Raw genomic sequence first — 14,366 nt, forward strand, 5'->3', positions numbered from 1 at the left:
TTTCTGTGAATTACTTAGTTAGTAATAAATAAATTATTTAAGACAATTGATGTATAGATGACATAGTGAAGACTGGGTTCGTGCAGATAACCAACAATTTTACGACGATTGGAATAAGACTATAGTGAGGTAAAATAAATAATTCATTAATCAGAAGACTATTTGATCAGACATAAAATATCTGAAAAGTTATTTTAGGAAATTATAACTTTGTAATCTGAATATTTTCCTTGGTGCCCCGACTTCCTAGTTAATTAGGGTTACTGATTAATCAGTTTGATCGCGTAATACTAATTACAGAGAATCTTTGATAAAACTATTAAGTCTTCCATTTAATGATAGTAAAGACACGACAATATTGACAAGTTGGAGTTTGTGAGTTCTCCTCAGAAGACAAGTTACAAGTTGCACCATGTTTTAGCTGTATTTATGCGTGCATAATATGAAACCACACTATTTACAATTATTACTGGGTTGAAATTTAGGACCAAGCCTTATCAGTGTGTGTGTGGATCTTCAATTAACACAATTAATCTGGAAATACTGCCTCTTCATTGTTGTAACCGGACGTTCTGTAGTGGTTACAACCGGCCTAATACCAGCACCTAACTTGTCCCCTATTTGAATGGTCCCTCAAATCTATAACTTAGCCATATTTTGCATGGTCCTTTCGAGGCGGATTAAGTACTGTAACTGCTACAGCCCAAGGATGCCAGTACACAGAGAAGATCCTCCACAAGATGTGGTTTGTCCCCACCATCAGACTCGCCACCCACATCATCCAAATGACTATGGGGTATGGCACAGACCACCACACACAGCAGCACCCACCTCATCCCAGTCTTCTCTCCCTGAACGAAGACGAACAGACAAGCCTCAGAACACGGCATGCCACTTCCCCCCTACTGGTTGGGGTGACCACTGGGTAGAAGATCAGTTGAATGCTATCAGGCCTCTGCCTACAACCGAGGTCCTCCGCCACAGCCCACCTCTGACCTGATGCTACTTGGATCTAAAGCAGATGGAGCATAAGATGGAGCAGCTCATGGCTACACTAACCAAACCACGCCCACAGCCAGCTGAACCTCTTGTGTCACAGGCTCGTGCCACAGGCTCGTACCAGCACACCATGGAGGTCCAGTGAGAAGACGCAGGGAAGGAATGGCTCAGTATCTACGATGAGGAGAAGATCACCACCACTGGTTACCAGAAGAGATGCCCATCCTGACCAAGAGGGGGCTGACCAGTTTTCACATCTCCTTTCTCATGCACCTTCTCTCTCACTGTCAGCTGCTGTAGCACAGGATCAAGGCGGTGCTGCAGATTTACACCCTGCAGCCCCAGTACACTGTCACCAGCCTTAAGCTGCTCATCAGCGCCTCCGCCAGCATGAGCACTCACCATCAGCATCAAAGTAGCCATCAGCCCCGGTCTCGGATCTGACTCTAGCTGTGGGCTGCCTAGTGGTTAAGAGTGTTGGGCCAGTAACGGTCACTGGTTCGAATCCCGGAGCCAACTAGTTGAAAAATCTGTCAATGTGCCCTTGAGCAAGGAACAACTCTAATTGCTTCTGTAAGTCGCTCTGGCATCTCTGGTCCCTGTCTGGTGGGTTATGCCTAGTCCAGCCTGCTGCTCTAAAAAAAGATGTCCCCCTTCTCCTACCTTTGACGTCCAGCCTGCTGCTGTCCAAATACTTCTACCTGCTCCTCTGTGCAAGTTCCCTCTCAGCTGAAGTGGCTTGGTCCATGTCTGCTGTCAGTCCCTGTCTGGTGGAACCTGCTAGTCTGAGCCTTGGGGTTCTTGCTAGCCCCTACAAACTGTGCCCTGGTAGCTCCAGCCTTGCGAGACCCTCCTGATGTCCCTGTGGGGGACCCTCCTGTCAGAGGTATTCAGTGTCCTGATGTAGGAGACACCTCACCTTCTTCCCTGCTAGGTCCTCAATCTATAACCCCAGTAGGTCCAGACCACCTTAGCCCTGAGTTCCCTGAACACCTACTGGCTTCACAGTCTCCTGCTAAACTAGGTCCCCATTTTTCTATCCCAGTAGGTCCGGAGCTTTCTGTCCTAATAGATCTAACACCCCCTAGTTCACTGTCTGTAGCCCAGTCAGGCCCCAAGTCACAAGCTCTGTCAAGCCCCAAGTCAACAGCTCTGGGCACTCAGTCAGTTTCACCTGGACCAGGGGTTCAGCTCTCTCCCGCTTTTTTCTTCCTCTTGTTTAGGTGTGCAACTGTCTCATGTCCTGAGATCTCCACCTGTCACTGCTGTGAGGATCCAGCTGATCTCAGCTCCTGACCAGCAGCCCTTTCCTGTCACTGATGTGGGGTTCCGGCTGTCTGCTGTCCTGAGATCTCCTGCCAACTCTGCTTTGGAGATCCATCCAATCTCAACTCCTGTCCCGGGGGCCTCTCCTGTCGCTGATGGGGCGACTTCCCTATCTGCAGTCCGGACACCCTCAAAGAGCTCTGCTGTTGCGGACCTGCAGTCTCTAGTTGATCCGGGGCCCTCATCTGGTCACTCTGTATGGGCCCGGCCTGTCCGGTGACCACCGCCCGTTGGTGCTTCCTGTCTGCCCTGCAGTCCTGCGGTCTCCATTCCTGAGGCCATTGTAAAGCTCTGCCGCTGCGTCCCTGATGTCTCCAGTCCTGGTGTCCTCAGCTGACATGCCGGGGGTATAGATGGCTCCTGTTCCTTCCCTGGAGGTCTTGCAAGCCCTCACTGGTGAGGTCCATGTTGCATGTTGCATGTTTCTGGGCAGAGAAGGCGGCAGAGACATTCTATCAGTTACTCGTTGTAAGTCCCACCTCTAGCCAGTGAGTTGTGGAGAAGCCAAGTGGACTGTTTGAGTTCTCCTCAGAAGACAAGTTAGCTGTACTTGTGCATGCATAATATGAAACCATACTACTATATCTACAGATATTACTGGGTTAGAACTTAGAACCAAGAGTGGTCAGTGTGTGTGTGTGTGTGTGTGAGTGAGTGAGTGAGTGAGTGAGTGAGTGAGTGAGTGAGTGAGTGAGTGAGTGAGTGAGTGAGTGAGTGAGTGAGTGAGTGAGTGAGTGAGTGTGTGTGTGTGTGTGTGTGTGTGTGTGTGTGTGTGTGTGTGGATCTTCAATAAACACCCATTATCTGGAAACACTGCCTCTTCATTGTTCTTACCGGACATTCTGTAGTGGTTACAATCGGCCTAATAACAGCAATCTAGGTTTTCCCCTATCTTAATGGTCCTTCAAATCTACAACCTAGACATATTTTCCAAATACTTTGTAGAATCACATTCGGTGGCGATTGCAGCTTTGAGTCATCTTGGTGAACAACAATCTTCAAATCTTTCAAATCTTCAAACCATTCCAGCTTTGGTTTGGCTGTATGCTTGGGGTCATTGTCCTGTTGAAATGTACATATTCTCCCCAGTCTAAGGTTGTTTGCACTCTGAAGCAGGTTTTCATCAAGAATTTGCCTGTGTTTGGCTCCATTCATTGTTCCCTCTATCCTTACCAGTCTCCCAGTTCCTGCTGCTGAAAAGCATCCACATAGCATGATGCTGCTACCACCATGCTTCATGGTAGGGATGGTGTTATATGGGTGATGAGCTGTGTCTGGTTTTCACCATTTCCATTTTTGTCTTATCAAACCACATCTTTTGGCTCATTATCTTAGTCTTTCATGTGCCTTTTTGCTGGGCAGTCTCAGGGTCAGGGCAGGCAGGGGTCAATAATCCAGAACTGTGAGGTAAGGTACAAAACGGCAGGCAGTCTCAGGGTCAGGGCAGGCAGAATGGGCAAAACGGGAAGGACTAGAAAACAGGAGCAGAAAAACAGTCAGGAGCAGGGAAACAAACGCTGGTAGGTTTGATGAACCAAACAAACTGGCAACAGACAAACAGAGAACGCAGGTATAAATACACAGAGGATAATGGGGAAGATGGGTGACACCTGGTAGGGGGTGGAGACAATCACAAAAACAGGTGAAACAGATCATTGTGTGACACTATGATGAAACTGGCTCTCGTGAGGACCGCCACAGGAAAGGAAGACCCAGAGTTACTTCTGCTGCAGAGGACAAATTCATTAGAGTTACCAACCTCAGATTGCAGCCCAAATAAATATTTCACAGAGTTCAAGTAATAGACACATCTCAACATCAACTGTTCAGAGGAGACTGCATGAATCAGGCCTTCATGGTCAAATTGAAACCATTACTAAAGGACACCAATAAGAAGAAGAGACTTGCTTGTGCCAAGAAATACAAGCAATGGACATTAGACTGGTGGAAATCTGTCCTTTGGTCTGTTGAATCCAAATTTGCGATTTTTGGTTCCCACTGCCGTGTTTTTGTGAGACGCAGAGTAGGTGAATGGATGATCTCCGCATGCGTGGTTCCCACCGTGAAGCATGGAGGGGAGGTGTGATGGTGTGGGGGTGCTTTGCTTGTTACACTGTTGGAGATGTATTTTGAATTCAAGGCACACTGAACCAGCATGGCTACCACAGATTTCTGCAGCGATACGCCATCCCATCTGGTTTGCACTTAGTGGGACTATCATTTTCAACAGGACAATGACCCAGCACACCTCCAGGCTGTGTAAGAGCTATTTGACCAAGAAGGAGAGTGATGGAGTGCTGCATTAAATGACCTGGCCTCCACAATCACCCGACCTCAACCCAATTGAGATTGTTTGGATGAGTTGCACCGCAGAGTGAAGGAAAAACAGCCAACAAGTGCTCAGCATATGTGGGAACTCCTTCAAGACTGTTAGAAAAGCATTCCAGGTGAATCTGGTTGAGAGAATGCCAAGAGTGTGCAAAGTTATCATCAAGGCAAAGGGTGGCTACTTTGAAGAATATAAAATATATTTTGAATTGTTTAACTCTTTTTTGGTTACTACCAGATTCCATATATGTTATTTCATAGTTTTGATGTCTTCACTATTATTCTACAATGTAGAAAATAGTACAAATAAAGAAAAACCCTTGAATGAGTACTTGTGTCTAAACTTTTGACTGGTACTGTATTTATATATTATATAAATAGTACATCCTATGATGGTGCCACATTGAAAATCACTGAACTCTTCACTAAGGCCATTCTACTGCCAAAATTTGTCTATGGAGATTACATGGCTGTGTGGCCGATTTTATCCACCTGTCAGCAACGGGCAGGGGTGTAAAGTTCTTTGAAGTACTACTTAAGTAGTTTTTTGGTGTATCTGTACTTTCCTAAAGAAAATAATGTTATTTTTACTCCTTACATTTTCCTTGACACCCAATAATACTAGTTACATTTTGAATTCCTAGCTGGACAGAAAAATGGTCTAATTCACACACTTATCAAGAGAACATCCCTGGTCATCTCTACTGCCTCTGACTCACTAACACCAAATGCTTTGTTTGTAAATGATGTCTCGTGTTGAAGTGTGCCCCTGTCTAGTCGTAAATTTAAAAAACAACAAGATCGTGCTGTCTGTTTTAGTACTTTTGATACTTATGTATATTTTAGCAATTACATTTACTTTTGATAATTCAGTACATTTTAAACCAAATCCTTTTAGACTTTTACTCAAGTAATATTTTACTGGGTGACTTTCAGTTTTACTTGAGTCATTTTCTATTAAGGTATCTTTACTTTTACTCAAGTATGACTTTATCACTGAGCTAAAGGCTAGAGCTGCCGCTTTCAAGGAGCGGTACACTAATCCGGACACTCATAAGAAATCCCGCTACGACCTCCATCATACAGGCTAAGCGTGAATACAGGATTAAAATGGAATCCTCCTGCCCTGGCTCTGACGCTCAACGGATGGCTTGTGTTTACAATCTGTTTATCGCAGATTACTAATGGAAGCCCAGCTGTGAGCTGCTCAGCGACACAAGCCTACCGAGTTAAATGAAAGCACTAGCTGTTCCGGAGTGCTTTGTGATTTCACTCTCCATAGCCGATGTGAGTAAGACCTAGGTTAACATTCGCAAGGCCGCAGGGCCAGACGGAATACCAGGACGTGTACTCAGAGTATGCTCTGACCAGCTGGCAAGTGTCTTCACTGACATTTTCAACCTATTCCTGATCCGGTCTTTTTCAAGCAGACCGCCATATTCCCAGTGCCCAAGAACACCAAGGTAACCTGCCTAAATGACTATCACCCTGTAGCACTCATCTCTATAGCCATGAAATGCTTTGAAAGACTTGTCATGGCTCACATCAACACTATCATGCCAGACACCCTGGACCCACTCCAGTTCTCATACTGCCCCAACAGATTCACAGATGATACAATCTCTGTTGCTCTCCACACTGCCCTTACCTACCTGGACAAAAGGAATAACTATGTAAGAATGCTGATCATCGACTACAGCTAAGCATTCAACACCATAGTCCCCTCCAAGCTCATCACCAATCTCAGGAACACCTCTGAACACCTCCCTCTGCAATTGGTTCCTGGACTTCCTGACAGGCCTCCCACAGGCGGTGCGGGTAGGCAACAACATATCCGCCATGCTAATCATCAACACGGGGGCCCAGTGTGGTGCCAGGACAACAACTTCTCTCTCAGCGTCAGCAAGACAAATTAGCTGTTTGTGGGCTACAGGAAATAGAGGGGAAGAGTACGCCCCCATCCACATCGATGTGGCTGTAGTGGAGAAAGTTGAGAGCTGTAAGTTCCTCAGTGTCCACATTACTAAGAAATTAACATGGTCCACACACACAGTTGTGAAGAGGGCACGACATCCCCTCTTCCTCCTCAGGAGGCTGAAAAGATATGACATGGGCCCTCCCCTCTTCCTCCTCAGGAGGCTGAAAAGATATGACATGGGCCCTCAGATCCTCATAAAGTTCTATAGCTACACAACTGACAGCATCTTGACTGGCTGCATCACTATTGGTACAGCAACTGCAAGGTACCCGACCGTAAGGCGCTACAGAGGGTGGTGATTACAGCCCAGTACATTACTGGGGCTGAGCCGTCAGCCAACCAGGACCTCTATACCAAGCGGTGTCCAAAACAATTGTCAAGGACTCCAGCCACCCAAGCCAAGGAATGTTCTCTCTGCTACCACATGGCAAGCAGGTACCAGTGTACCACGTCTGGAACGAACACTACCCTGAACAGCTTTGACCACTATGTCAGAAGACTGCTAAACAAGACCGCAAAATATCTAATCAAATGGCCACCCAGATTACCTGCATTGACCCTTTTTTGCACAACCTCTTGCACTGAGTCTATGCACACACACTGGACTCTACCCACACACTCACACATACATACACTGGCACCACAACACACACACACACACTACATACGTCCACACACACATAACATGGGCACATATGCACACTGATTGATGGAAAATGACCTGTAAGTAAGCATTTTACTGTTAGTCTACACCTGTTGTTTACAAAGCATATGACAAATAACATTTGGTTTGGATTTGATTTGATTTTCCTAGTAATTGACAGATGACCTATGGACAGTGTCATTATGAAGAGAATGTAACTTTAGAGTTACAGCATATTAACTTTCAACTATAGATGTTGCTATCCAATTTTGGATATTCTAACGTTGTGCACATTCTGGAGGGTTCTCAGTACCTTCTGGGATATCGCTGATGAACTGCAAAGTGGATAAACATGTTTATCAGAGGTCATTATCCACTTGATACTTTCCTCCCCTGGAAAGCAATTAAAAACCACACACTGATGAGACCTAAAGGACACTCCGACCAAATGGAGCACTCTGTGGCCAGTGTCTGGAGGATAGGGTGAAGCAGATGAGGACAGCGCAGTAATTACCTCCCGTCAGACAACACTGATGTAACTCTGATGGAACTGGATGGAGGGAGAAGGGACCCATGTACCCAATGTGGCCATGCGAACAATGGCAACCCACGTTTGAGGGGGTTAAAATTACTGTAGGCCTATATCGCTTTGTGACCTCTGCATATAGCATTACCTTCCTGGCTAGGGCCTTATTGTAGATGAGAGCTTCGGTCAAATCAAATCAAATGTTATTTGTCAAATGCGCCGAATACAGCAGGTGTATACAGGTGTATACTTACAGTGAAATGCTTACTTACAAGCCCTTAACAATGCAGTTTTAAGAAAATACCTAAAAAAGTAAGGGATAAGAAAAATAAATAATTAAAGAGCAGCAGTAAATCACAATAGTGGGGCTAAATACAGGGGGTACCGGTACAGAGTCAATGTGTCAATGTGCGGGGGCACTGGTGTCGAGGTAATTGAGATAAATATGTACATCTAGGTAGGGTTATTAAAGTGGCTATGCATAGATAATAACAGAGAGGAGTAGCAGCTTTTGGGGGGCGGGGGAAGGGGGGGGGGGGATAGTCTGGGTAGCCATTTGATTAGCTGTTCAGGAGTCTTATGGCTTGGGGGTAGTAGCTGTTTAGAAGCCTCTTGGACCTAGACTTGGCGCTCCGGTACCACTTGCTGTGCGGTAGCAGAGAGAACAGTCTATGACTAGTGTGGCTGGAGTCTTTGACCATTTTCAGGGCCTTCCTCTGACACCGCCTGGTATAGAGGTCCTGGATGGCAGGAAGCTTGATCCCGGTGATGTACTGAGCCGTCAACATTGTGTCAACATACAGTCTGTTGTACATAGAGTGAGTGAGGATGAAATCTTTTTCAATGACTGAGGAAAATATATTCTAAGTATACTTCATTCAGACTGATTCAAAAGCACAAAAATAAAAGTAGCTGGTTGGTAACATCTGTGTGTTAGGGCAGTAAATAGGGCAGTAAATATCATAGCTAAAATGCTTTGTTTTCAGGGGATTTTTACTTAAAGTCCCACTCCAGCTATTTTTTGTTACTTTTCCAGTTAAAAAACTATATTCCAAGTACAAATACAGTAAAGAACACACTCAATGATTACATTTTTTTTAAAACAAAATTTAGTTTAGACACAACTGCGAAAATTAAGTGTTTGGCAATTCAAGGAGTTGGTCTGATCGTGTACTGTGATGTCATCGGCCTCCCCCTTGCTTGCGGGAACATTTGAGGAGCAATTGAGGACAAAAGAGAAAAGACCCACCCCCACTTGTGCCATGTCAGAGGACACCTGGACTACCTATTGAGCCTTTTGTTAAGTAAATGAGGTAATAAATTAGGTTCTTCAGAGGCTGGTCGGGGATCTTTAAGTGTTTTATATGGTGTGTGTGCGCGCTGTTTTTTATAGTTCTTAGGAAGAATACTTGCAATACTTGGCTCCCATAAGAATATAGATGAATTGCCCTGACCTAGGGTGTTGTTTTTTTCATCCAAACTGAATACATTTCATTGAATCTCCCCCAAAAATGGACCTGTTATGTTTGTTAGCCAATTATTTAAATCTTTGAGCTGCATTCTGTGTATTAAATGTGCTATGCAAATAAATTAATTGTTGTAATTATTATTATTATAAAATCCTGGACATTTCTAAATAACCAGCAATAACCAGCAACCAAACCAATCAACTCCAGCCACTTTAATAATGGGAATTGATGGAAATTGATTTAAAATATATCACTAGCCACTTTAAACAATGCTACTTTGTTTACATACCCTACATTACTCATCTCATATGTATATACTGTACTCGATACCATCTACTGCATCTTGCCTATGCCGTTCTGTACCATCACTCATTCATATATCTGTATGTACATATTCTTTATCCCTTTACACTTGTGTGTATACGGTAGTAGTTTTGGAATTGTTAGGTTAGATTACTCGTTGGTTATTACTGCATTGTCGGAACTAGAAGCACAAGCATTTCGCTACACTCGCATTAACATCTGATAACAATGTGTATGTGACAAATAAAATGTATTTGATTTGAACCTATAAACAGTTTGGATCAAACGACAACACCCTTGTTAAGTCAAACATAAGATACAACTTTTTTAAAAACAAACTATCCCTTTAATGTCAGGGCCCTAACCAACAAAATTATTGCTCACTGTGTGTGATCCTGTCCCAAGATGTTTTTCCCATTAAATAAATAAGTTGATCAATTAAAATGCAATTCATTTGTGCAGTTAAGTATATTTTTCATGTCACTACTATATTTGACATTGTTTCAGCAGTGTTATTGACACGGTGTGTCTAGGAACACACAGATTACAGCTAGTGTCCTGTGGGATTGGAATACTCAACATCGGTCAAATATGTTGCACAAATAACTGACGTCATGTTTTCACATGTCTTAACAAAAAGACACTTGATGCAACATTTTCATTCACTTCTGCCAACCTGGGGAGGTGTAACACTGGCAGTGTTGGATTGAGAGGGACATTTCATTGAATTTTTATTGAACCTTTATTTAACTCTCAGACTCTCAGAAACAGGTAAATCATGCACACTGCATTTTCGTTTTCTGAATAACTCTTCATTTATGGTTTCTCCTTTAATTGTTTTCTTTAAAATGTGTTTATTGTATACATTTGTTTCCTTGTTTTGAATTATTTCCTGTTGAGTTATTATTGTTTAATTCAATAACTAGGGATCACTGGAGCTAAGTTGTCTGAAGGTACAATGATATTTAGCAATAGTGTATTTATAAAGGCTAGTTAAAGCCATTTCATTAGTTCATTATCAAATCATTTTTGTGTAACATTTAAGTACCTTACTGTGATTGTTTTCAATACTGAAACTGAAAACGAGCTGTTATTGGAAGAGCGGTTTGGAATTCTCTTTCTTATTGGTCTACATGGGGCGGCAGGTATCCTAGTGGATAGAGCGTTGGACTAGTAACTGAAAGGTTGCAACATCAAATCCTCGAGCTGACAAGGTAAAAATCTGTTGTTATACCCCTGAACAAAGCAGTTAACCCACTGTTCTGAGGCCATCATTGAAAAGAAACATTTGTTCTTAACTGACTTGCCTTGTTAAATAAAGATTAAAAATAACTAATTTGACCAAAACTCCATCCCACCAAAACAGGTAGAAATTTCAGGTGGTCTTTTCAAACAGTTCGTACACTAAAAGGGTATTAACATCATTTTCACAATTTCATAGAATTATTCCGACCTCATAGTGTGGAAATATATGTAAAACACAGGAAATTACCTTTTTGACCGCAACAGGCCTTTAACAATTCTTTATCCAGTTTGAATAATGACATGCACTTCCTTCTCAGAGGTAATTCTTCCCTGACGTCCCTGCTAGTCGGAACATGGGAGAACCTTAATGCTTTTAATTAAACAAATCAAATTACCACATTCATACAATGGATAAGAGATTAATGTAGATCTTATTTACTAAGTGTTTGCACTAGGTGGAATTTAAAGATTGTTGAGAATAATAAGTCATTTTGATGAAGAATAAATTAAGACAATTTCATGTTTTATCTTATTTATGTGTGTTTTACCTCTTGAAAAAACAGGCAGTACCCACAGAACACCAGTCTCAACATCAACAGTGAAGAGGCGACTCCGGGATGCTGGCCTTCTAGGCAGAGTTCCTCTGTCCATGTCTGTGTTCTTTTGCCCATCTTAATCTTTTATTTTTATTGGCCAGCCTGAGATATGGCTTTTTCTTTGCAACTCTGCCTAGAAGGCCAGCATCTCGGAGTCGCCTCTTCACTGTTGACATTGAGACTGGTGTTTTGCAGGTACTATTTAATGAAGCTGCCAGTTGAAGACTGATACTCTATAGATACTCTAATGTACTTGTTCACTTGCTCAGTTGTACACGGGGCCTCTCACTCCTCTTTCTATTCTGGTTAGAGCCAGTTTGCGCTGTTCTGTGAAGGGAGTAGCATTTTCTCACATGGAATAGCCTTCATTTCTCAGAACAAGAACAGAATGATGAGTTTCAGAAGAAAGTTCTTTGTTTCTGGGCATTTTGAGCCTGTAATTGAACAGACAAATGCTGATGCTCCAGATACTCAACTGGTCTAAAGAAGGCCAGTTTTATTGCTTATTTAATCAGGACAACAGTTTTCAGCTGTGCCAACATACTTGAAAAAGGGTTTTCTAATGATCAATTAACCTTTTAAAATGATCAACTTGGATTAGCTAACACAACGTGCCATTGGAACACAGGAGTGAAGGTTGCTGACAGCCTCTGTACGCCTATGTAGATATTTCCAGCCGTTTCCAGCTACAATAGTCATTTACAACATTAACAATATCTACACTGTATTTCTGATAAATTTTATGTTATTTTAAAGGACAAAAAATGTGCTTTTCTTTCAAAAACAAGGACATTTCTTAGTGACCCCAAACTTTTGAACGGTAGCTTATGTAAATTAGATATTTCTGCATTAAATTTTCTATACATTTGCAAAAGAATGTATAAAAATGTTTTCACTTTGTCAAAATAGGGTGGATGGGTGAGAATAAAATATACTTCATCCATTTTGAATTCAGGATGTAACAAAATGTGTAATAGACAAGTGGCATAAATACTTTTGGAAGGCAGAGTTGAATAAAGGCAATGTTTCTTGTCTTTTCAGAATTCAAGACAAACATGGACAACACATCTGTAACAGTATTTACCATGACTGCGTATGCTGTCATGGAAAATAACAAGTACCTGCAGTTTTCTATATTTATGTTGTTGTATATTTTGATCATCTCGTTCAATTTGCTGCTGATTGCTGTGATATGCTGTCAGAGAGCTCTGCATCAACCCATGTATGTGTTCATATGTAACTTAGCTGCTAACGGACTATACGGCAGCACTGGATTTCTTCCCTCGACTCTGATTCTACTTTTGTCTGAGACATATGAGATATCGTTGCCATGGTGTCTAATACAAATCTATTGGGTACATACATATGCAGCGGTTGAATTTCATATTTTGGCTGTCATGGGATATGACCGGTATGTTGCCATCTGTTATCCACTACATTATCACAGCATCATGTCTATTCCCAAGATGTGTAAACTTATTGCATTGGCATGGCTATATCCCTTTTCTCTCTTTCTGATGTACTTCGGCTTCACTTTGAGATTGAGGTTTTGTGGGAGGTTCATACATTTTAAATTGTTTTGTGTCAATTTTGAATTGGTGAAAAATGCGTGTTCTACTACATCTTACCACAGTATTGTAGGACTTGTGCTAATAGCTTTCCTTATGATCCCACAGCTCCTCATGATTATATTCTCATATGCACACATTTTCAGGGTCTGTCTGAAATCCTCAAAAGAATCTCAGGTCAAAGCACTGAAAACGTGCATCCCTCATTTACTTTCAGTAATAAACTACTCTATTGGAGGGTTTTTTGAAATAGCTCAAAGTAGATTTAACATGAGTGGGACATCTTTTATGGTTCGGCTCATCATGTCACTATACTATACATTGCTTACACCATTGATAAACCCTGCAATTTACGGAATGGCCAATCAAGCCATCAGAACGCATGTCTTAAAAAAATGCCGTGTGTCTAACAGGTTGGCCTCCTGTTAAACATGGGTTAGACACAGTTCTAGTCCTGTAGACAAAGTTTTCATAATGAATAATGAATCAATTGTTAAAGTAAAAGCAATGTCACCGAAAAACTGCAACGTGCAATTATTGCAAGATGTACATGAAACAGATACTGTATGTAAATGTCTCATCAAGATGTGGGTGGAGCCTCTCAGAGAGCTGCCCTTCACCTCTGTTGATTTTTTGTTTAGCTATAATCATTTATGTATGTATCTAAATACACAATTGGTCAAAAAAGGGCTCCATGTGGGTTTTCTTAGTCAAGTCTGGGTTTTATATTTAATATCTTATACAGCATACAGCCGCATCAGTCACCAGACTACATTTTAGTCTGAGGCCTACTGTACATAGAGAATGAGACAGAATAAGTTCACATTTGTTAAGTGATGAACAATAATTGTAACTTATATATATTTCATGGATTTCTCTGTCAATTTAATAATAAAAATGAAAAGTACCAGATTAAACAACTGTGTTTTTTGTGTGTGATTTCCTTTATTTTGGAAATATCAATCATCAACCTAAATCATGGGTTATCCACGGTATGTATAAACGAATACAAGAGTTTGTAATGATCAAAATGGAAAATATCGACTGGCTGTAATCCATCATTTCTGAAAGTTTTACTTTGCTTGACAAATGGCTGATGTTAGTAATGATGATTGGGAGAACCTTGCATTGATGCGCTATTCACATTGGCCCCGATTCCAACCCAGGGTAAGCACACGCAAATGGAAAGTAATTCCTTTTTATGTACTTTTATCTCTATGCATATTCTGACCTTGAATTTAAGCATGAGAATAGCATGCTATTCACCCGTTGGCTCAGGGTGGAGATTTAAGAAATGAAGGTGTGGCGGAGGTGTCTACAGATGAACCCTATTCTGACCTTCACTTCATTCCCTCATAATCCCCCCACCTTTACGCGCCAAGAAA

At 42.0% G+C, this 14,366-nt stretch overlaps 1 protein-coding gene across 1 annotated transcript; it reads left to right on the forward strand.

The window, feature by feature from the left end:
• Positions 1 to 12,229: 12,229 nt before the first annotated feature.
• Positions 12,230 to 13,410, forward strand: LOC110534898 (olfactory receptor 1496-like). Its single transcript, XM_021619817.2, has one exon. It carries the CDS (start codon positions 12,436 to 12,438, stop codon positions 13,408 to 13,410), a length of 975 nt encoding a protein of 324 aa, XP_021475492.2. The 5' UTR covers positions 12,230 to 12,435.
• The last annotated feature ends 956 nt before the right edge of the window (positions 13,411 to 14,366 follow it).

This window comes from Oncorhynchus mykiss, chromosome 10 (genome assembly GCF_013265735.2).
Source record: "Oncorhynchus mykiss isolate Arlee chromosome 10, USDA_OmykA_1.1, whole genome shotgun sequence".
Taxonomy (NCBI): Eukaryota; Metazoa; Chordata; class Actinopteri; order Salmoniformes; family Salmonidae; genus Oncorhynchus; species Oncorhynchus mykiss.

Bases quoted from the DNA above. Each gene is read 5' to 3' on its own strand.
- LOC110534898 (XM_021619817.2), top strand. From the start codon at position 12,436: ATGTTTCTTGTCTTTTCAGAATTCAAGACAAACATGGACAACACATCT.